This window comes from Herpailurus yagouaroundi, unplaced genomic scaffold (assembly GCF_014898765.1).
Source record: "Herpailurus yagouaroundi ecotype Mexico unplaced genomic scaffold, PumYag 160, whole genome shotgun sequence".
Lineage (NCBI taxonomy): Eukaryota > Metazoa > Chordata > Mammalia > Carnivora > Felidae > Herpailurus > Herpailurus yagouaroundi.
Window position 1 is genome coordinate 19,731,815 of NW_024412401.1, and position 21,301 is coordinate 19,753,115.

The window sequence follows — 21,301 nt, forward strand, 5'->3', positions numbered from 1 at the left end:
CATCAGCACAGAGCCTGACGTGGGGCTCGAACTCACGGATGGCGAGATCATGACCTGAGCTGAAGTCAGACCCTTAACCGACTGAGCCACCCAGGCGCCCCACCTCAAGCCTCTTTAAAAAAGCCCAACTTCCAAGCCCAAGAGTTCAGAAGGTGTCTGGAGATCTTCTAGGCCAAACTTCTCACTTTGATGAAGAGAAATGGAGGTTACGAGGCATCAAGCGACTTGTCCAGGGTCATGTAGAAGGTCAGTGGCAGGCCTGGCCTCGAACCCATGAGTGGAGGCAGACTGAAATGTGTATTCAGAGAATCAGTTCTCTCTCCTTCCCAGACCACCTTCCCCTTGCCCACAACCCAGGTAGGGAGCTGAGGCTGGCTTATTTGATGCTTTTAATACCATTATTTGTGTTACACGATACACAACCAAGGATGATGGTCAATACTGCAATGCAAATGTTAAAAAAAATATTATACACGGCTCATGTCTTCCACACACCTTCCTAGAAATAAATTAGTGAGCACGGAGAAACCTGGCTGGTTGGCAGCCAGAGCTGAGGGTGGAGGGAGTGTTAAGGCAGTATCTACAAGGGGGAAGGATGACAGGGGGGCAAGCTAAGGCCTCGATTCCTCCCCTCCAACATCCCAGATAGGGAAGGAGGGAACCACACACTCTCCTAGACCCAGAAGGTGCTGGTTGCCAGCTTCCTACTTCTCTCCACCACTTGTACACTGCCTCAGTTGGAAGCCCTTGCCTGCCAGGGAACTAGTATGTCCTGTGGGTAGGGAGCTTTTCCCTGATTTCTCAGGGCCAGAGAGGTTGAGCAGTGGGCCAGTCATAGAGCAAGTCAGCAGCAAAGGCAGCAATCTATATGAGCCCTCATGGGGGCCCTGTCCAGAAAAGAGGAGGTACCCATGTTCTAGAAGGGTGAATCAGGGAGCCCAGGGTGATGGTAGTAGTGGTAGGAAGCTTGGCTCTGGGGCCCAGATGACAGGATGGGGATGCTGACCAGGATGGGAGAGATAGGCTCAGATGGGGGCCAGTACGAACCCTGTAGGCCCTGCAAGTGCCTTCTTTGTTCTTGCCTCCCTTTGGCATTTTCTCACCACTTAACCAGGGTCGCTGCTAGAGGAGGTAGGGATGGGTTGGAGGAACTGAAGGTAGAGAGCTGCACCTCAAAACTTTGGAGTTGGCAGTCCATAGGTGTGGTGCACAGAGAGGTGCTACCCTTCCTAAGCCAGCAGCCTCATTCTTTCTTCTCACTACCTTCCCCCTCCTTCAGCTCCCATCTTCCAGGAATGACATCCAGGGAGTGGGCTGTACATGTGTCCTCTTGCATGCTTGCAGCACGTGAGTGGTACATATGAGAGTGGATACACCAACATGTGTGGGTTGTCAGCATGGAGGGATGGGGAGTGTATACCCTGGTCCTTGGATATAGGGCTTGTGGGCATGAAGCCTGAGCAGTCTTAGGCTATCTGTGCTTTCATTTTTCTTCACACAGGGGCAGGTCTACAATGCCCAGTTGGCGGGGGTGGGGAGTAGTGGGTGGGCCTGGTAACCTCCTCGCTCTTGATTTTCATCCTCAGCTTTTCTGCCCTCTCCCCCCGACCAGCACCAGCAGCAGAAGCAGCAGTACACACATTCTGACTCACAGACACTTCACAGAGTTACACACATAACATATACCCTCCCACACATACACGTTCACAGACACACACACATGTATTCCCAAAAAGATCCCAAACATACACGGGTCCCTTAGGAACTTCCCCTCTCCTTTTCACATAGACATACAACTCAGGATGCCCATGAGGTGCATTCAAAGACACATAGAGACCTTCCTACACACCTCTATGGAAATTCCTATGAAGAAATTCCTTTAGGTTTGAAAAGATCTTAAAAATAATTTCAGACACTGCTCATTTTACAGTTGAGGAAACTGAAGCCCAGAAAACACAAGTGACTTGCTGAAGATCACAGAAAGGGTGCCAGAGCCAGGGCCACAACCCCAGCCTCTGACTTCAGGTCCAGGGCTCTCAGTCCACTGCCGAGCAGCCTCTTACACTGTTAACAGACCACACAGTCACTTCCCCACCACGGACACTCACATCTGTGACAGAAACAGACCTCTCCCAACACATAGACACAGATACATGCCCTGCCAGCCTCAGACACACACCCATTCTGCCAGGTTCTCCCTACCGTAAACATGCAATGCAACCACTATATTCTCCTAAACTTGCTTCCTTGAAGATTCTTACTAGGAAGCAGCATTTTGGGATCTTGGGCTAGAGAGAGATGGGAATGGGGCATTCGGGGCCCAGCCTTACCTCCGGCTTCCAGGCTGGGATGGAGACCAATGAACAGAAGCATAGGGGATGGGAGGAGTCGGCAGAGAAATAGATGCAGTGGTTGGGGGGTGGGTGAGGACAGATCATATCACCCCAAACTCTGGCCTATCTCTAAGGCCCACCTTACCCTCCTCCATGACCCAGAGAGTACGGAATGGGGTGAATGGGGCAAAAAGGAGGAAGAAGGCAGTGATTCTATGGATGGGGCAGTATTCCACTGGGCAGCTTTGCCAGGCTTCCCATCTGGAGATGAGGGGGAAACACAAAAAGTTATATGGGCCGGCAGGGGGCATGTGGAAGGGGCTCTGAGGTGCTGGGCCCTGCTCCCACAGCCCTGGACCTTTCTCCCTCCCAGCCCCTTTCCTTGTCAGACTGGGCTGGGGGACTCATGGCTTCACTGGGGTGGGGCCAAGCCCCTGGCTTCGTGATCCCTCCCCCACCCATTAGTGTTGTCCTCCCTGATGTCTAGTCCTTTCTCTCCCCTACCCTACTGCAGCTTTGGGGAGGCGGGGCAGGGTGCTGGGCAAGGTCCCCCAAGTAACTGAACAAACAGCCCCCACCGCTCCTCAGCCCCCGGGATGGAGAAAGACCCGGTTTTGGTTTCTCCGGCTCCATGAACACACAGAGGTACACGTCCTACCATAGGAGGAAGCAATGACTGTTACGAGGTTGGCGGCTGTAGGGACACAGGGCCGGGGGCAGGCAGAAGAGCTGGGGAGGGGTTGGCCCCTACCCTGTCCAGCCTGACCCTCGGGGGCCCTGCCCCAGGCGGCCGCAAATGCCCCGCCCGCTACTGAATATGGCAGGCGGTGGAGGACGTGGCCTGGCAGCACATGCAGGTGGGGTTCACGGACTTGGGGGGGATGAGGTCCAGGTCCTCGTCATCAGGTATCTCATCTAACCGGTAGCCGTCCTTCAGCAGCTGGATGTTCAAATCTTGGTTGATCTGCTGTAGACAAAGGGGAGGGAGGTCAGGCTCAGGGCAATCCCGAGGCACCACCCACAGCCGGCTGCATCCCCAGGCCAACTGCACCTAACTCAGTCCCATCCCAGATCACCGAAACGCCTGGCTTTGCCACTCCTTAGGCCCCAGCCTAAGTTCTGGTCTCACTTCTTACAGGTACATCCTGGATGCCCCACCTCTCTACAAAGGGCATCCCATTCTTGGGGCAACTTCTGTCTCTATTTGGCTGACCCCCATAAAGCATAGCCTGTATTTCACACTCCATTCTGTTTAATAACCCTGTTCTAACCCCAGGCTCAAGCCCTAAACTGGGCTCTCCACACTTGAGGCCAGTGTTTTAACAGCCTCTAGGTTCTTTTGGACACTGTCCCACCCCAGGCCCTGCCCCATTATGCCCCACTCCCATGAGGCTCCACCTAGCTTTGTCCACTGCTCCCCTCAGGGTGTGATTTGGTGTTGGTCGCACCCCCTTTTCTGGATGGAGGTGGTCCTGCTCAGGTGTGTGGAGGGCCCTAAGGAGTGGGGCCTCACCTCAGCAGAGGAGTAGCCAGAAGAGGAATATCTGGACATGTCAAAGTCATCATCGCTGGTGGTGGAAGAAAGAAGACAGAGAGGTAGTGATTCCCTGATATTAAATATTAAAACTCCCAGCATCCTACCTCCTAACCCCTTAGTCAATACCTAATACCCCTCCCCTATGCTTTCAAATAACAGATCTAAATAAAAATTGTGCTTGCCACACAAATGCTCAGCTTCCCTAGCCCCACCCTTCTAAAATTGCCACCCTTAACCTCCTCCTAAATAGAGCTGTACACCCTTTGCCCCCATCCTCTCACCTTTTTTTCTAGTCTCAAACCCCCCATGGCTTGTTGGGTTTTCCCAAAGTTCAAGCGTAGCCAGGTGTGTTCCCAGCAGCAGGGAACATCGAATCAGGGCCTATTCAAGGGGGCAGCTATTGGATCACTTGTCCCAGGATAGCATCAGACTGTACCAATCCCCTTTTCCTCTCTCTGCTCTTCCCACCTCCAGATAAAAAATTCCATTCCCTGGAGGATTCATCCTTGGAGAGCTCCTGGCTATCTGAGGAACAACCCAATTGTTCTGACAATATAGCAGGTATGGCCTGTACAGCCCACTTGTATGTTCACACAAGTTTCTGTGGCTTGCCTGGCTGCCCCAACATCCCTGTACACACCTGTCCGTGTCAAGGGCGACCAGTGGCTTTTCATCTGGGCTCTGGTCAAGCGAGGAGTAGCCTTTATTGGGGACGACAAGCCTGGGTAGAAAATTTAGGGGATTGGATTGGCAACTGGAGCATGTAGCCTGGTGAGGAACAGGGTTAGGCCCTGACCCACCACTCCCCCCTGTCCCTTGGATCCTGTTGAGACTCTCCTCTCAGAGAGGAACTGGGACTGAGGAGGGAGGGAAGAAGGAGAAGCGTAGGACCAGCAGAAATAAATGTTGACTGGCAGGGTCCAGGTGGGATTGGGGGGCCTCTACCTTGTCCGGGCCATGACATTGTTCTTCTTGGGTTGCTGGTTGACGGGACTACCCATGCTGCCATTCTTCAGAGAGCCCTTCCGGGCCAGCTCCCGCTGCTTCTCTGCAGGAGAACATGGGAAGGAAGCTGTGTCCTGCTCCCAGGGCCACCCTACCTCACTGCTCAGGGCTGGCTGGGCTGGGCCTCCATTGTGAAACCCCTTCCTTCTCTAGGAACTGAGGCAGGGATCCCAACTCCAGGCCCTGCTGCTTGGTGGAGACAGTACTTGGCCCTGCACAACCTGAGGCAGATAGTGAGGGGCAACAGGAAGAGGCTGACTCCTGTCTTCCAGGAGCTGTACTCCAATGTGGGGCAGTTAGTGTGTGCTTGATGCCAAAGAAAGGCTGGAGAGGGAGTGATGAAGGAGAAGGATGGAGAAGTCAAGGCTTCTTGCAGAGGAGAGAGGACGGCATTTTAAGAAGGAGGGATTGCATATACAAAAATGCATTTAGAAGTGAAGAGAATAAGTATGGCTCCAGATGGGATGGAGGAGTGAAGTTGGAGGGAGGTCAGGTTAGAAAATTAGGATACATTTACTCAGGCATTTATTCAAAAACCATCCATCACCATTATGTCTTAGGTCCTGTGCTAAGGGGTTGGGGGCTCTGGTTACAACCCAGAGCATGAAGGCCTTGAATGCCAGACAGGAGTTTGGCATTAATGCAGAAGCCAAATGAGCAACTGAAATTGTTGAGTGAGAGGGGCAGAATGTGGCTAGCTGGGTGAGGGGCAGGAGGCTGGGGAGCTCCTCTGGCTATACTTCTGACTGTGGTGCCAGCCTCTGAGTTCTCCAAGGCTCTAGAGTCTACCAGATCCATGGAGCTGGTCACCAGGTGACCCTCTGCCTAGTATGTGGCACTGTTACCAGTAGCCAGTAGCTGCCTGGGTCCTGAAGGAGGCCTGTCTACCCTTTCCTATTCATCTTAAGCCCAGATGTGGAAAAAGGGATGATGAGTGTAAAGGGATACTAGGGGAAAGCTCTCATAAAATAACTACTAGCTCCAGAGAGGAAGGATGGAATGGGAATTTCCAGCTACTGTGACTCTGAAATTTCCCCTGATCTCCATGTCTCTTAGTCTCTCATATCTCAGTCTCTGACCCTCTCTCTGCCACTGCTCATCTGATTCCAGTTTTTTCCCAGCTTCTTTCCAGCAGGCAGCAGCTGCCATTACCATTCCATGACTCTAGGGGGTGCAATTTGCCTTAAAGTTCCCAGTGGTGATTATCGTGAGTCCAACTGGGACGAGGTTGTGAATTTTCATGAGGAGCTTTGGTGGTAATATAATGGGGAGGGGAAAAAAAGTGTTATTTTAAAAGCATGTTTGAAATAGTGAAAAAAATGCAAACAATAAACTGGAAAAACCAAAGTATGGACTACTGTGCAACCATTTAAAAGTGTGAAGTTAGGGGCACCTGGGTAGGTCAGTCAGTTAAGCATGTGACTCTTGATATTGGCTCAGGTCGTGATCTCATGGTGGTGGGATAGAACCCTGCATCAGGCTCTGTGCTGGGTGTGGAGCCTGCTTGGGATTCTCTTTCCCTCTCTCTGCCCCTCTGCTGCTCATGAGTGTGCATGTGTGCATGCTTTCTCTCTCAAAATTAAAAAATAAACTTAAAAAAAAGTGTGAACTTAATCTCTATGTACTGACGTTGGCAGGGGCTCCAAGGCATTAAGTGGAAAACAGAAACAAAAAACGTTTTAGAAAAATGTGCACAGTATGATACCACTTGTGTTAAAATAGAAAATAAAACAAGAAAAACTAAAAAGGCTTAGAATGATTGTCTCTGGGAAGGAGAATGTGGTGAGGGAGAGTAAAAGGAGAAGTTAAAATACTTGTTAAACAGTAATGAACAAATAAAACTGGTTGCAGTTTTGAGTCTGGTGTCTTGGGAAGATGAACAAATTCCACTGAGAGAACTGTTCTCTTGTTTAGAAAAACAGCATGAGGAGATCCCTGGATATAGTCTGGAATGAGAGAAGCAAGGTAAAAACCAAAAACAAAACAAAAGCAAAAACAAAAATACACCAAATACACACACACACACACACACACACACACACACACACACACCACAAGAACAACAACAACAACAAAAAAAAACCCCAAAGCTGAATAAAAGAATAGTATTCTGTGAAAAGGAGTTCTGGCAGCTACAGAGGGAGAAGTTTTACAATGAATGGGGAAAGGCTCCCAGGACCGATGAAAGGTCCAGTATTTGGCGGGCAGCTGGAGTCTGAGGAGAAAATGGCCAAAAGGATGGCAGGGATGGCAGAGAAGTTTTGAAGGATACTGATACGTTGTATTTAATTATAAACTCCTTCCTGGATGCACTGTGTTGTAATTCCTCTTCATGAAACCAAATTTTAGTAAGTCTGTTATAGCAGCAGCCTTTGGTGAGCAAAATTTTGGTCCCTGAAGGGAGAAAGGCAGTGTTAGGTGTAGGGTGAAGTGAGAACAGCAGCTGCAGGAGGTAGGGGCAGTGCTTGGGAGCCAAGTGACTTCAAAGAAGCAGGCTGCAACAGAGACTGATTTCAGAGTGGACATGAAATAAGCCCCCAAGGGTAAGGGGGTACAGAGATATTTGGGCTTACTAAAAAACCAAGGGAAACCCCCCTCCAAAAAGGAGCCAACTAGACCTTGAGATCTCCGGATGGGTGAGGAAGAAATGGGGAAAGGATCTCAGTTTCTAGATTTTGGGATCCTTACTCCTTTCTACCCCTTAAACATAGTAACTGACACCCTGCTTCTAAGGCAGCTTCTTCCCAGCCTTGTGTAGTGTTTGGTGGAACTTCTAATCCTCTATCTGGGGTTCCATGGCAGCTATCCCTGGAACACCTGGAGTCTTCTTGGCCTCAGAGATGCCTCCTAGAGCTTCAGGCACTGCAGAGGACTATGACTTCCTTCTTTGCCTTGCAGGAGATAAGGTGTCTGGTAGTGCCAATGACTTGGTGGCTTGAGTCTTGGAATCATCTAGTCTGAGTTGGTTTATTTGTGCCACCTCATTGCAGACCCAGCCCAGAGCACCTTGTCCACTCCCCACATCTCCCTCACCCCCCAGACACACTCACCCAGCTTCACTTGGAGCGGGGATGGTTTGTAATTCATGGCTACTGACTCACCCTCCCGGGCGTCACAGTCCCCGTCTGAGATGGAGGCGGCGGCTGGGTCCTGTGAGGAGAAAGCAGAGACAGAATTGTTAGGAAGTGAAAAGGGGCTGCTCTCAGCCCTGAAGCTGGTCCTCCCACCCATACTTTGGGGGCATTAACCCCTGGAAGTAGGCAGGTGATTTGAGGAGGGAAGGGCAGACCCATATACCCTGGAAGGAAGACCCTGAACTGGGTATAAAGAGCCATGAATCTCAGCCCCACTTACACTCACCTGGGTGTCTTTCTTCAAAGTCCTGTGTGATCCAGCCTCCTCTTAGAAAGCCTACTGTGATTCCTTTAACCCACAGGATCTCTTTGTTCAACCTCCCATACTAATTGCCCTGTTCTTCAGAGCTCTTCTTATGCAGTTGTTTGGTAAGGTATTTTCAGGTTGCTATGAGTTTAAGTCTGGATAAAGGTCAGAGTAGATGCTCCCTAAGATAGACTTTCTTTTTCTAGCATTGTATGGGTCCCTTCACAGGATCCAGAGAACTGACTGGGCAAGCCAGGCCAGACTTTAAGGCTGTAGCCACTGGACAAAAAGAATTCTCATGAGGACTTCTCCATTTCACAGATAAGTCCTAAACAGTATCCCCTGGAGAACCTGAAATGTTGGCCGGGTATGGTAGGTTAGAAGATGAATAACAAGCAAATTAGCTGGTGACCAGTTAGTCTTATGCTGCTCAGTAATCCAGCCTCACTGTTTCCTTTAAACATGCCAAACCTCTACTACAAGGTCTAGGGCCCTGGCTTACCCTGCTTTAGTCCGTTGGAAGGGGCTGGAGTCATTCGCATTCTCCCTGAGAAACTGCCTAGGACTAAAGAATGGTATGCCCAAGGTCTGAAAATTGCACAGTGTACCCAAGGCTGTGCCTGTTCTGCTTCTGGAGATGCAGACAGCAGACAGACAGGTAGAATGCCCCAGGATTGGTCCTACAGTGTCAGGTTCAGGGATCTGAGTGACCCAGCAAGGGAAGGACATATAACCATTATGGTAGCCTCTGTTGCATTTAGAATGAGATGGGGGGATGAAAACATGCTTGTCATCAAGGGGAAAAGAAAAAGTCTAGAATGTTTGGGAGGGAAATCTTGGCCTTGCCTGTGTTCCTTCAGGCCATCCAGAGAGACCCTGGATGGGCTGTTGTCACCACAGTGGTATGTGACCTCCTGAGGGCAGAACCTGGGCCTCTCTCCTCTACTCTGACCCCCACCCCTTAGCTGGTATTGTAGGGGACAGGGCTCAGAAAAAGCGGGGTGCTGCAGTGCCTCCATCTCAGGCAACTTCTCATGCTGCAGTCCTCTCCAATCCTTTATTCTCTGCTTCCTTGTCTCAGTTCCTTCTTGAGAGACTCCTTATGGATAGCACTTGTCCCCTTGTCCCCTGAAAACTTGGAGAAGCAGGCCTCTAGTGGCCCTGACATACCTCTCTGCAGCCAAAACAGCTCTGAGGTGCTACCTGCAGGGGGCATGAAGACTTGACAGCTGGGTTCTGGCTTTCCCCTTAGGCCATAGTTAGGACTCACTCTCAAAGCAGACTGATGGCTTCTTAAAGGGTAAAGCCAATAAACATGCCTGAGGGACCCTACCAGGGAAGCATTGGCACCTTTCCAATTTCCTTAGTCACATTACTTTTTCTGTAGCACTTCTCACATGATACACATATCCCATCCATTTGGATATGGTTTCCTCTTCTGGCTTTGAGGACACTGTTCTCCTTCACTCATGTTGCCTCCTTAACTATCATTTTCATCTTGTCCCACAGCCCTTTGTCTCTTCCACAGAGTCCTGCCCTCAGCCCACCTCTCTCTCCTTGGGGAGCCCTGATGTCTTCTACAGTTTGCATTAACATTCTAAATCTATGGACTTCCCAATCATGCATCTTCTCCGTAACGCTCCCATCAATCCATATAAGTCTCACTGTCCTTTCCCTGGGGCTGACTTTAAACACATGAACCCCTCAGGCACCTCTCCCTCTTCAGTCCAGGTGAGTTCATCAGAGTTGCTTCTCTCAGGCTGGAGGTACTGGATGGAAATGGTAACATTGGAAGGAGACTATGCAGAGGATAGAGTTTGAGTGGGGCCTGGGAAGCTGTTGAGCAATTCTGGTCACAGAGAGCCACATTTGGTCCTTGCCACCACTGGGCAGGTCTTGGTGGCTTTTGATCCCTGAGAGAAACCACCAGTTCCTTTGGGTTATAAGCCAGGGTGCAGAACCCTAAGCTTGAGAAGTCCTGTGCAAAGTCCACCATACAGCATCTCACCTGTCACTGGCCATGATAGGCCATCTTAGTGGCAAGAACAAAGATATCTGGCACTGTGCCTGAAAATTCAAGCCTTTACTGTGGGCTTTCTGTATGTCTTCCCTGAGAAATACAGTCAATGCACCATGACCATCACATGGAAATGTAATCAGGTTAAATGTGAAATATTCATGAATGTTAAGTATCAGAGAAAATCCAGGCAGAAGGAAATGTCTGGCTCCAAGAAATCAGGGAGAATTTAAAATGCCCCCCAAGGACATCTGACAGGAGTTAGCTAGATCCAGGAACTAGAGTGAGGATTAGCAAAATTATTAAACACTCAGCAGAGACAGACATTGAAATGCATCTCTAACAGCAACCCATGTTTCTACAACCCTTCAAACAAATTCTCCACAGACTGCAGAAATGATTAATAGCCCAGTCTCACTGTTTCTGGGACAGGATATATAGGCTAATGGCCAGTGCAAAGCCAGTATAATTAGAGGAAGGCAAAAGTGCTAGGAGAATCCTTAGAGTTAGCCTGGTCCAGTGATTTTCATTAAACTGTGTTCCCTGAACCCTGTGTCGTGGGTGGGGCTGAGTCCAAGAGCGAAGCAAGAGTATGGAGAATGGAGATACTCTTTTATTTCATTTATATACTAGCCTTTCTATAAAATTTTGGTTGGAGAAACAGTTCTCCTGCTTAAAAAAAAATTTAAAATCCATTAATTTGAGGTGCCTGACAGGGTCAGTCAGCAGAGCATGCAACTATATATTTTTTTTAATTTTTAAAATGTTTATTTATCTTGAGATGTCCACCTCCATTTAGGTGTCCTGGGTGTCCGTTTCCTTATTTATAAATGGGACTAATTTTAATACCTATGTCAAATGTTCTTGTGAGGTTAAAATGAGTTAATATATGTAAGCACTTCAGTATAGTACATATTGAGTAATACATCTGTGCTAGTTATAAAGTTATTAGTACAGGTTCCATAAGGCCCACACAATCATGGACAGTATGTTCTAGGGGTGACTGGCTCACAGATGCAGCCCTAGCATCACACAGGTTGGGTCCTAGATTACGTGGGGAGGTATTTATGGAAAAAGTACTCCCTCCACAGGATGAGGAGGGGCCTGACCAGGGAGCATTCTGCCTTCTCTCTCTCCTTACTCTAACATGCAACATTTTCTTCAGTTATTTATCAATGGCAGGCCTGTGGTTCATAAATATAAATGGAAAAGAGCCCCATCCTTAGGGAGCTCCCAATAATTATCAACAGTGTCAAAAAACCAGTTGAGTCCCAGAAGATACAGACAATGTTTGGAAATAAGGAAGTCATAGGTGCCCTCAAAAAAGTTTTAGTTGAAGAGTAGGAACAGAATCCAGATTATAGAGGATTTAGGAAGGAATAGGAAAAGAGAAAGCAGAAACAGTGAACATGAATATTTTTTCAAGGAGCTAGATGGAGAAGAGAAGGAATGAGAATAAATGACAGCCAGAGGGAACTCTGGAGTTGAAGAATTTCTTTGAAACTGTGGGACACCTGACCAATGTCCTAGATGGAGGGGAAGGAAGCTAGGTAGAAAAGGAGATGTTTCGTAGGTCATGGTCTGTGAGGAGGAGATGGAAACAGAGCCTTGGACCAGAGGAGGAAGGCTACTTACTGAAATGGAAGATGGGTGAATATGAGTGAGGGATGCAAATAACATGGAGGCAGAAAGGCGGGTAGAAAGTTAAGGGAGTTCATTCCTAAAAGCCTAGATAGGTAAAGGAAGGGTTTGAATAGTAAGAGGTTGGGGGGAATGGGGGTACTTGATGACTAGCCGGAAGTGTAAGGAGATCAGACTGGCTGGGCTTCTAGCATCTTTTCACCTGCCCTTGATCTGGTTGACAGGATGAAAAACGCTCTCCGTGGTGCTGAACAATTTTGCCTTTGTCTTGTAGACTGCATGAGTGAGTCGAGGTAGAGACACAATTCAATTTTAGCTTTCCCACAAGAAAGGTAACCTCTGTCCTCACCCCCAAGCATTAATTCTTGGGAAAATGAAAACTGAAATAGATTCAATGGGTCAAGGCGAAGTTAACCAAAAAGAAGGAAGGATTTTTATGCTACAGCTAGAGTTTGAGAGCTTAAATTGGTCCTGTGATTAACTGAGACTTATCTGTTTCCTTAAACAACTTGATAAAATTCATTACCAAAAACAAGTACCACCAAGCTGTAGTATTTTGTGGTGGCCCTCATCGAGAGAACCAAAATGGAGAAGAGTTCTGCTCACCCCAGACCTAATAACAATCATAGCCTAGCCATGGCAAGCTTAATAGATTTTTCTATTATAAAGTAATATGTGCTAAATTTCCTAAAAATAATTTTTAGTTTCACTACCTTGAGACAACCTCTGTAAATGTCCTAGTATATTTAAATCTTGTGTGTATACCACAGTAGCAACACTCTGGGGTTTCCCTCTCTGGAAGCTGGTGTTTCTCCTCATAGTCCACAGGGGTGGGTTCCAGGTCCCACCCTTGCTTGGACCAGGTGGAGCCAATCAGGGTCTCCCCCAGAATAGGAAGTGGGACCAAGAGGAGAGGTAAAGCTCAAGACTGTAGATTAGGTAGTAGAGAAAGCCACTGGGCAGGGAGATAAGAATAAAGCTGATGTTCAGAAAGAAGCAAACACAAGAGATAGAGAAAGTCCTTCAGAGGCTCTGGTTCTAGAACTTTCTCTGCCCTTCTAAGGTTTGTAGGGCACATCTACCCTTGAATACTATGAGAAATCCTAGTGTCCTTATAGTCTAGTTTCATTAAAAAAATTTTTTTTAATGTTTATTTTTTTTTGACATAGAGAGAGACAGAGCATGAGCGGGGGAGGGGCAGAGAAAGAGGGAGACACAGAATCCAAAGCAGGCTCCAGGCTCTGAGCTGTCAGCACAGAGCCCGATGTGGGGCTCGAACTCACAGACCGAGATCATGACCTGAGCCGAAGTTGGATGCTCAACCGACCAAGTCACCCAGGCACCCCTAGTTTCCTTTTTTAAAAATTTTGGGGGGCACCTGAGTGGCTCAGTCAGTTGAGCGTCTGGCTTCAGCTCAGGTCATGATCTCTCTGCTCCTGAGTTTGAGCCCACATCCGGCTCGGTGCTGACAGTTCAGAGCCTGAAGCCTGTTTCAGATTCTGTGTCTCCTTCTCTCTCTTTGCTTCTCCCCCACTCACATGGGGGAAAAAAAGAGAGCGAGAGACAGCACGCATGAGCAGGGGGGGGGGGGGGGCAGAGAGAGAGAGGGAGACACAGAATCCAAAGCAGGTTCCAGGCTCCAAACTGTCAGCACAGAGCCCGATGTGGGGTTTGAACTCACAACCATGAGATCGTGACCTGAGCTGAAGTTGGATGCTCAACTCAACTGACTGAGGCACCCAAGCACCCCTAGTCTACTTTTCTTTTTAGCTTAAACTAGTTTGAGTTGAATTCTGTCATTATAATACCTGCATAGAACAACATACAGAAAAACAACTGTATCTTATATTCTGTATTTTTGAAAATTAGTATTGGAATATAATCAACTATCCATATTTTGACATAGTTTTTGAAATCATCAGTGTAATGGCTCCATAAAGGACATGTATAATAACTTTTTAACCATTCACTTATTTTGGACATTCAGATTGTTTGCAATTTTTCACTATTATAAATAATACTAATGCTGAAATCCATATATATTTACATTTAGGGTAATTTCTTTTTTTTTTTAATGTTTTATTTACTTTTGAGACAGGGAGAGACAGAGCATGAACAGGGGAAGGTCAGAGAGAGGGAGACACAGAATCTGAAACAGGTTCCAGGCTCTGAGCTGTCAGCACAGAGCCCGACGCAGGGCTCGAACTCACGGACCACGAGACCATGACCTGAGCCGAAGTTGGCCGCTCAACCGACTGAGCCACCCAGGCACCCCTAGGGTAATTTCTTAAATAAAGTAGAATTACAAAGTCAAAAAGCAGGAGTAATTTTAAGATTCTTGATACATATCATCAAACTGCTTTCCCGAAGGACTGTTCCAATTTACAATGCCTCTAGTCATGACAAAGGGCTATAGCTGGTTTTTAATATTTTATTTTTCACTGTGTGCCAGGAAATTTCAGGTCATCACATCTATCCATCATCTTATAAGAGAACTGTGCCTCAGTTCTTACTTACCTGGTTGCCTCTGGGGAAACTTCTTTCAAAGAATAGAATTCCCTCTGGAATGGAATCATCTGCCAGACAAAATATGCCTGACTTGAGGCCACCAATTAAGAATAAGAGGAGATAAGACTTTGTTACACTGAAGCTTGGGAAAAACTCTAAATGGGCACAGTACTGCCTGATGGCTGGCCACCATGTTTCAGCTGGTCCTTGGCCTGTGACAGTACATCAGCTATAGGAACCGTGACTAATTGCAGAGCCAGGAGGCAAACTTCACAGAATGAGTATCCCTTGCTTTCAGACTTGGGGTAAGAAAATCAACCAAAATGGCTCTGGAGTTAACCCACTGAGAATGGCAGCTCCTACTCCCTTACCCATTATTTAGTTTTCAAAAGTAGCTCAGAAACTACTCAGGGGGGAAAAAAAGATGGTGAAAGATCTGAAACTAGTACTGGGATGGTAAAGAACTAGAACTAGAACTAGAACTCTTTTTTAAATGGGGAGACAAGAGGTCAGTGAATTAAAAAAAAAAAAAAAGAATTAGAATCCTATTCTGCCTCCTTCATGGTTAGGATTTCTTGTCCTAGATTGATGTTCTGCTATTCCTCCCCACTCTTACTCCCCTAGAAACCCTATGACTAAAAAGCCTTTGTTTGGGAGAAAGGACAAATACCTCAACTCAGGGACACCCACTACAGCAGCTGTGGCTTGAGGGAAGCCTGTGCATAAAGGCCTAGGGGACAAGCCTCGTGACCCAGGAGGTAGAAACCAGAGCCAGAAATTGAAAAATCTTGGTTCCTCTGGGAGGCCTCGCCTCACCTAGCTCCTGACTTTCATTCCTATCCTTAAGCTTATCCCCTGAGCCAGATGTTCAGATGCCCTATTTTGGATCAGCTAGAGACACATGTCTTGGCCTATACAGTCTTGCGACCTAGAGGGTTTTCTGAGCTTGCTATCCTGCCACACCTCCTCCAGCTCCCATTTCAACATCTTTAGGGAAAGACTATCTCACTCAATGGAAAAAGGGGTGAAGGTGTAAAGTTCTTTAAAAATAGATCAACAATGGTTAAAATGGCTAATTTTATGTTATGAAAAAGGTTGAAGAAAATAAAAGATAGACTGGTAGGGCCTAAGGCAGAAGGAGAAAATGTGTGAGGGTGGGCAGTGGATATAAGGAGGTCCTTTTCCTCCCTCCCTCCCTCCATCCACCTTCCCTTCCTTCTTTCCTTCCTTCCTTCTCCTTTCTCTCTCCCTTCCTCCCTCCTTTCTTTCTTTCTTTCTTTCTTTCTTTCTTTCTTTCTTTCTTTCATTCATTCATTCTTCTTCAGTTTCAGCCAACACAGACTTTGGAGATGAGGCCTTTCATAGGAGAGGGGCAAGGAAATGATTCCAAAATCAAAGGAGTCATAAGGGCCAAGGGATTCTGAGTTGAGTTTCTGGAGGCCTTCTGCTTAGGCAGGACCCAGAGGAGGGGGAAAAGGACATCAGATATTCAGGGCTAACAAAGCTTTAGGGAGCATGTCTGGAGGATCTTTCAATTTCCTTCCAGGATGTGGATTATAGTTCCCCAAGGTAAGAAAGGAGGCTCAGAACATCGAAGAAAGATGCTGCCCTACTTTAGATGCTGTAGATGCTGCCTACAAATAGAGGACATTTGGTTGGAGAGTCTTTGAGACTAGTCCCTCAGCCTTATACATGGTAGGAAGCTGAAGCAGGAGAAATCTCAACAGATATTAACATTTGGTCTAGGCCAGCCTGACTTGTGGATCTTCACATGGATCTTGGTCCCAAATCTCACTGGAAGGTATTTGGTAAGCTTCAGTTATTCAAGGGACCGAGCCTGCCCTGCCCTGGTTCATGAATCTTTTGGAATCCTTGTTTTCCCAAGAAAATAAATAGTCTGGCAGTCTATGGGATGTCCTCACACAACTGCCATTTCTGATCCTTTTCCTCTGGCCTTGGAAGAGTAAAGAGCTACCTGTCTGCAGTGAACAAGTGAACAATGGACTTAGGGCTGGTATCAAACAGCTTCTCCCTTCTGTGGCATTTCCTACCCCCATCCTTTCTCATCTTTTCAATCTGTTCTTCTAACCTTCATTATAACTGGCAAGCACCACTTTTTGCTCATAAAGACAACTTGCAGTTCTAAAGCTTAGCTCTGTGGACAGAGCAGTCTCCTATTCTTTCCTTTTGCCCTCCTAATAATTAAACATCAGTAAGTTCACCACTTGTTTAAAAAACTTGATAGTCACTGAATATCAACATGGGGCAGGCAGGGAACAATGTACTTTGGGGAGGGAAAGATACTGATTCTTGCAAAAAGACTTTAGTCTAATGGTAAAAAGAAGACAGAAACACATATTAGCCCATTTAAAGCAGACAGAGCAGCATGAGAGAGAGGAATGCATAAAGGGTGGTAGAAGCACAGAGGAGAAAGTGATGGTGGTAAAGGTTTGTTACCCTCCCTGATGTAGAGGGTTGGGCCTGGGCAGGAACCTGGGGAAACTACAGGCTCACCTATTAAGTGGCTGGCAAGAGCAATGACAGTTGAGTGTAGGGCCAGGACTCTATTCTAACTACCTTTAGTTGCTGTTGCTATCAGGCATTCAGCCTACTCTATTTTTGTGTGGGGGGGTGGGTATAACAGGGCTTTTTCCTTACCATTGAGATGCACAAACAACTCTCCCACAAAGAAAGATCAAGAGACTCTAGGTGGATGGTTGGGAAGTGTTTCTATTGGGAAAGCAAAAAGGGATCCAGAGTCCTAAGAGTACTTAAGAGGGAGAGATGGTGGCTCTGGTAAAACAAACCCTACTGACTCTAAACAAGCCTAGAGCCTGCAGTCACTCCCACCAGGTGTGCTTTGTGCAGCAGAGAGGTCAATGCTACAGGTTCCTGGAGGCTCAGGGCCCAGCCCAGCAATGAAGGAGGTCAGAGAGGGGAAGGAGAGGGTTAACTCTACAAAGACTCATAATCCCCTATCTGAGTTTCTGTTAAGTCAGTTTTTTAAAAAATTTATTTACTTATTTTGAGGGGCAGGGTGGGGCAGAGACAGAATCCCAAGTGGGCTCTGCACTGTTGGTGTAGAGCCCAATGCGGGGCTCAATCCCACGAACTGTGAGATCATGACCTGAGCTGAAATCAAGAGTTGAAAGCTTAACCAACTGAGCCACCCAGGTGCCCCAAGTCAGTTTTTTTAAGTGTGTGTGTGTGTGTGTGTGTGTGTGTGTGTGTGTGTGTGAGAGAGAGAGAGAGAGAGAGAGAGAGAGAGAGACAGAGAGAGAGAGAGAGACAGAGACAGAGACAGAGACAGAGACAGAGAAGTGTGTGCAGTTGGTGGTAGAACAGTAGCAGGAAGGGAGATTCTAACCTAGCACAAACTCAAGGCAAGTTTTCAGCAGTGAAGCTAGCCGGTTGCTGATTATGTATCTCTCTAGGGAAACAATATCCATCTGCTAAACAATATTCATCTGTCCTGGGGTCCCTGCTGGAGGGTCTTCCCAGGCTCAGGGTAGTAGAGATCCTTTCTCTACTCACCTGTCATTCTCTGGCTGGTGCAGTGACATTAACCAGCTAACTCAAAGGTACAATCTCATTCCTGAGGTATCAACAGGAAGGGGCCCTGAAACAACAAAAAACCAATACCTATCCAAAGAGCACCCATACAGTTCTGTAGCCCACACCTCTGAGGAACACCTCCTTTGCTCTGACTATACTCCCTCATAGCTCCTCCCCACCTGTGCAGCCTTAATGTCTTCTAGACAGTTCTGACATACATGCATAGCCTACATCCCTCTATACCTGCTAGCTTATGTATGTGCCTGTAGGAAAGTGCTTCTTTCCTACATTAAACATTAATGTGCATACAAATAACCTGGGGATATTGTTTAAATGCAGATTCCAATTTAGTAGGTCTGGAATGGAACCTAAGTTTCTGCATTTTCACACAAGCTCTCAAGTGATACCAATGCTCTTAGTACAGCGGCCACACTTTGAATAGCAAGGTTCTAGGCCAGTCTTTCTACATCCACACCATCCCCAGAAAGCCTCTAAAAGAGCCCTCTGTACCCACCTTAATTTGGTTTTATACTCTTAGTGCCAAGACAGGACAATGGTTTGGTGGGGGAGGAGGAGAAGAGATGACCCAAAGCTCAAGTTGGGGAGGCTGCTCTGTCTGCTAAGAGCTCTGGCTGCACGAAGGCAGAGAATTGTTCAGAACAATGCAGACCAGGTGTGGTTCATCTGGAATTCAGCAGATCATTTAGTTAATATTGTTTGAATACCTGCTACTTTGTTATATGTACAAAAATGGTGCTTGGTATTTTGTAATATATTATCTCATTTAATCATCCTAAAAGACTGAGTAAGGTAAATACCATTCCCATTTTCAAACTGAAGAACCAGCTTATATCAAGTAATATGTTCAAAATCATACCTTGAAGGGTGGTTAGCACTAGAATTTGAATCTAAGTTGTCATTTCTTATACCCAACCCCTTCTTAGAGACATCAGATAAAGAGATGAGATTAATAACACATCAGAACTTACACAGCTGTGGGACTGTTGTCTTATAAAGCAGGCACTTGGAAGGCTGTTAGTAGTCTCATCATATCTCCAGTGATCTGCACACACTTGAAGCTCCTCTTTAGAAAATGGCATGGATGCTTTCTGATTAGTAACCTCCTGCTCAAAAAGTTCTCCATAGGAAGGAAATATTGGAGTCACTGAAGCACTCAATAGCTCAAGACAGAGAGAGACAGAGATAGACAGAGACAGACTAGCAGAAAGCAGGAGGCAAGAAAAAGCACTACAGACTGAGAGTCCTGAGCCCAGGAGAGAAAAGCAGAGGACAATTAAAAAAAAAAAAAAAAAAAAAAAGAGATGAGTGGTGCCTGGGTTGCTCAGTTGGTTAAACGACCGGCTTCAGCTCAGGTCATGATCTTGCAGCCTGTGGGTTCAAGCCCCACATCGGGCTCTGTGCTGACAGCTTGGAGGCTGGAGCCTGCTTTGGATTCTGTGTCTCCCTCTCTGTCTGCCTCCCCCACTCACACTTTGTCTCTCTCTCAAAAATAAATAAACATTAAAAAAATGGAGATGAAAGAGTCTCAGCCACCAATTCAGTTCTGGTCCTAAATTTTAGTGGCACTTATATTCTAGGCACTGTGCTAGGTGCTACAGATATAAAGATAATATGATCTCTACCCATGAAGAGCTTAAAGGCCAGTACAAAAGGCAAATAAATAAGCAGATAATTTTTAATAATAAGGCAAATGCTACAACAGAGGTTTGTATAGAGTATTGTCTGTATACAGAACAGAAGGACCTATTCCACCCTGGGGAATTAGGGAAGACTTCTCCAAAGAAAGCTGAGGCATGAAGAATGAGTAGGAGATAGATAAGAACCAGATGAGAAAGAGGTAGGGAAAGAAAAGAAAGGAGTAGGGAGGAAGACACACATGACTACATGGCAGGCTAAAAGAATAGCTCAATTTTGCTAGAATGTTAAATGGTAGGGTGAAATGGCAGGTGATGAGACTAGAATTGGAGGAAGGCTTAAAATCATGAAGGGCTTTGTAAATCACATTCAGGGGCTTTGGACTTTAATGGAAAATAATAGGACTGGAGAAGAAAAACACATCAAGGTCATACTGCCAGGCCTTAGTGGCTGACTAGATCTGGGTTTGAGGGGAAAGACCTAGACAAAGATGATTCCAGGTTTCCTCAGTGTGTGTGTGTGTGTGGGGGCACCTCTAAATATGCATGATCAGAGAAAAGAACTTGGGGAACACCAACATTGAAGTGTTGAAGGGGTAGGAAGAAGAGAACTGACAGCCCAGGTCAGAGCAGCAGAGGGTCAAAGAGAGCCTGGTGTCATGGATGTCTGGGAAGAATAAGGTTTTGAGAAGGATAATGTAAAACAGGGAGGAACCAGAACCAGAGTGCTGAAGGGGCTCTTATTTGACAAGAGAGACTGGAGTGGAGGATGGTTGAAACTAAAAGGTAGGAGACAGTGGAGAAGGGCCAGATGTTTGAAGATGTCAAGAAAGAGAATTCAAGACACAGGTTCTTCTGTGGTTTGCTGACATTTCAGCAAAAACTCTATTTTTCTCTCAGTATTATGGGTCTGATCCTTGGGAAGCTTGAGACTCCCCAAAGAGAAGCCCTAGTAGAGAAATCTAGCCGTGGTCGAGACCATGGCAGGTCTGCTATTTCTTAGGAATTGTGGGCAAGGGTGGTTTGAAGGCAAGATAGGCTGACCAGGGCCTGGGCAACCTCAAAGTAACAGCAAACTGAGTGGGAGTGGGTTGTAGCTGCCCGAGTTCTGGCTGCACTACAGTCCCATGACTTAGCCTTGGGTCATTCTCCCCAGGCCATGGCAAAAAGCAGCAAAAACCCTGGACTTCTAGTCCTTTAGGCAGGAGGCCTGCACAAACCTAACAAGAGCACCCTGGGAATCCAGGTCAGTGGAGAGAAGCCTGCATTGACCTTTTTCTAGGAGAAACACCTGCTCCACCAACCATGGACATCCAGGAGAGGCTTAGCATTGGAAACTATACTCCAAGTGATCATGGTTCTGTAGTAATCATGATTTTTCATTTTTAAACCTTCAATAACACTTTTCTATAAAAATAAACAAACATAAGTAAAACTAAAGAATCATTTGACCTAGGGGCACCTGGCTGTCTGTCAGTAGAGCATGCAACTCTTGATCTTGGAGTTGTAAGTTTGAGCTCCATGTTGGGTGTAGAGATTACTTAAAAATAAAATCTTAAAAATAATCATTTGACTTAATTATCGATGCATCCCTGAGGTATAGTAATGGAGTCAGTAAACTGCATACCTCCACTGTAAGAGAATATATCTATAATTACAATTGGGGGTA

General features: G+C 46.7%; 1 protein-coding gene across 6 annotated transcripts in view; it reads right to left on the reverse strand.

Moving 5' to 3' along the window:
- Window positions 1-372: 372 nt before the first annotated feature.
- Window positions 373-21,301, reverse strand: part of FAM219A (family with sequence similarity 219 member A) — a 54,171-nt gene continuing 33,242 nt past the window's right edge. For 2 of the 6 annotated variants that reach the window (XM_040481508.1, XM_040481511.1), the window contains exons 2-6: window positions 7,926-8,025; window positions 4,816-4,918; window positions 4,511-4,591; window positions 3,847-3,901; window positions 373-3,300 (exon numbers count right to left, since the gene is read on the reverse strand). In XM_040481508.1, coding sequence (XP_040337442.1) covers window positions 3,142-3,300; window positions 3,847-3,901; window positions 4,511-4,591; window positions 4,816-4,918; window positions 7,926-8,025 — 498 coding nt within the window. In that variant the 3' untranslated portion in view covers window positions 373-3,141. The remainder of the gene's footprint in view (window positions 3,301-3,846; window positions 3,902-4,510; window positions 4,592-4,815; window positions 4,919-7,925; window positions 8,026-21,301) is intronic. The other 4 variants (XM_040481512.1, XM_040481514.1, XM_040481513.1 and 1 more) reach the window with 3 other exon arrangements.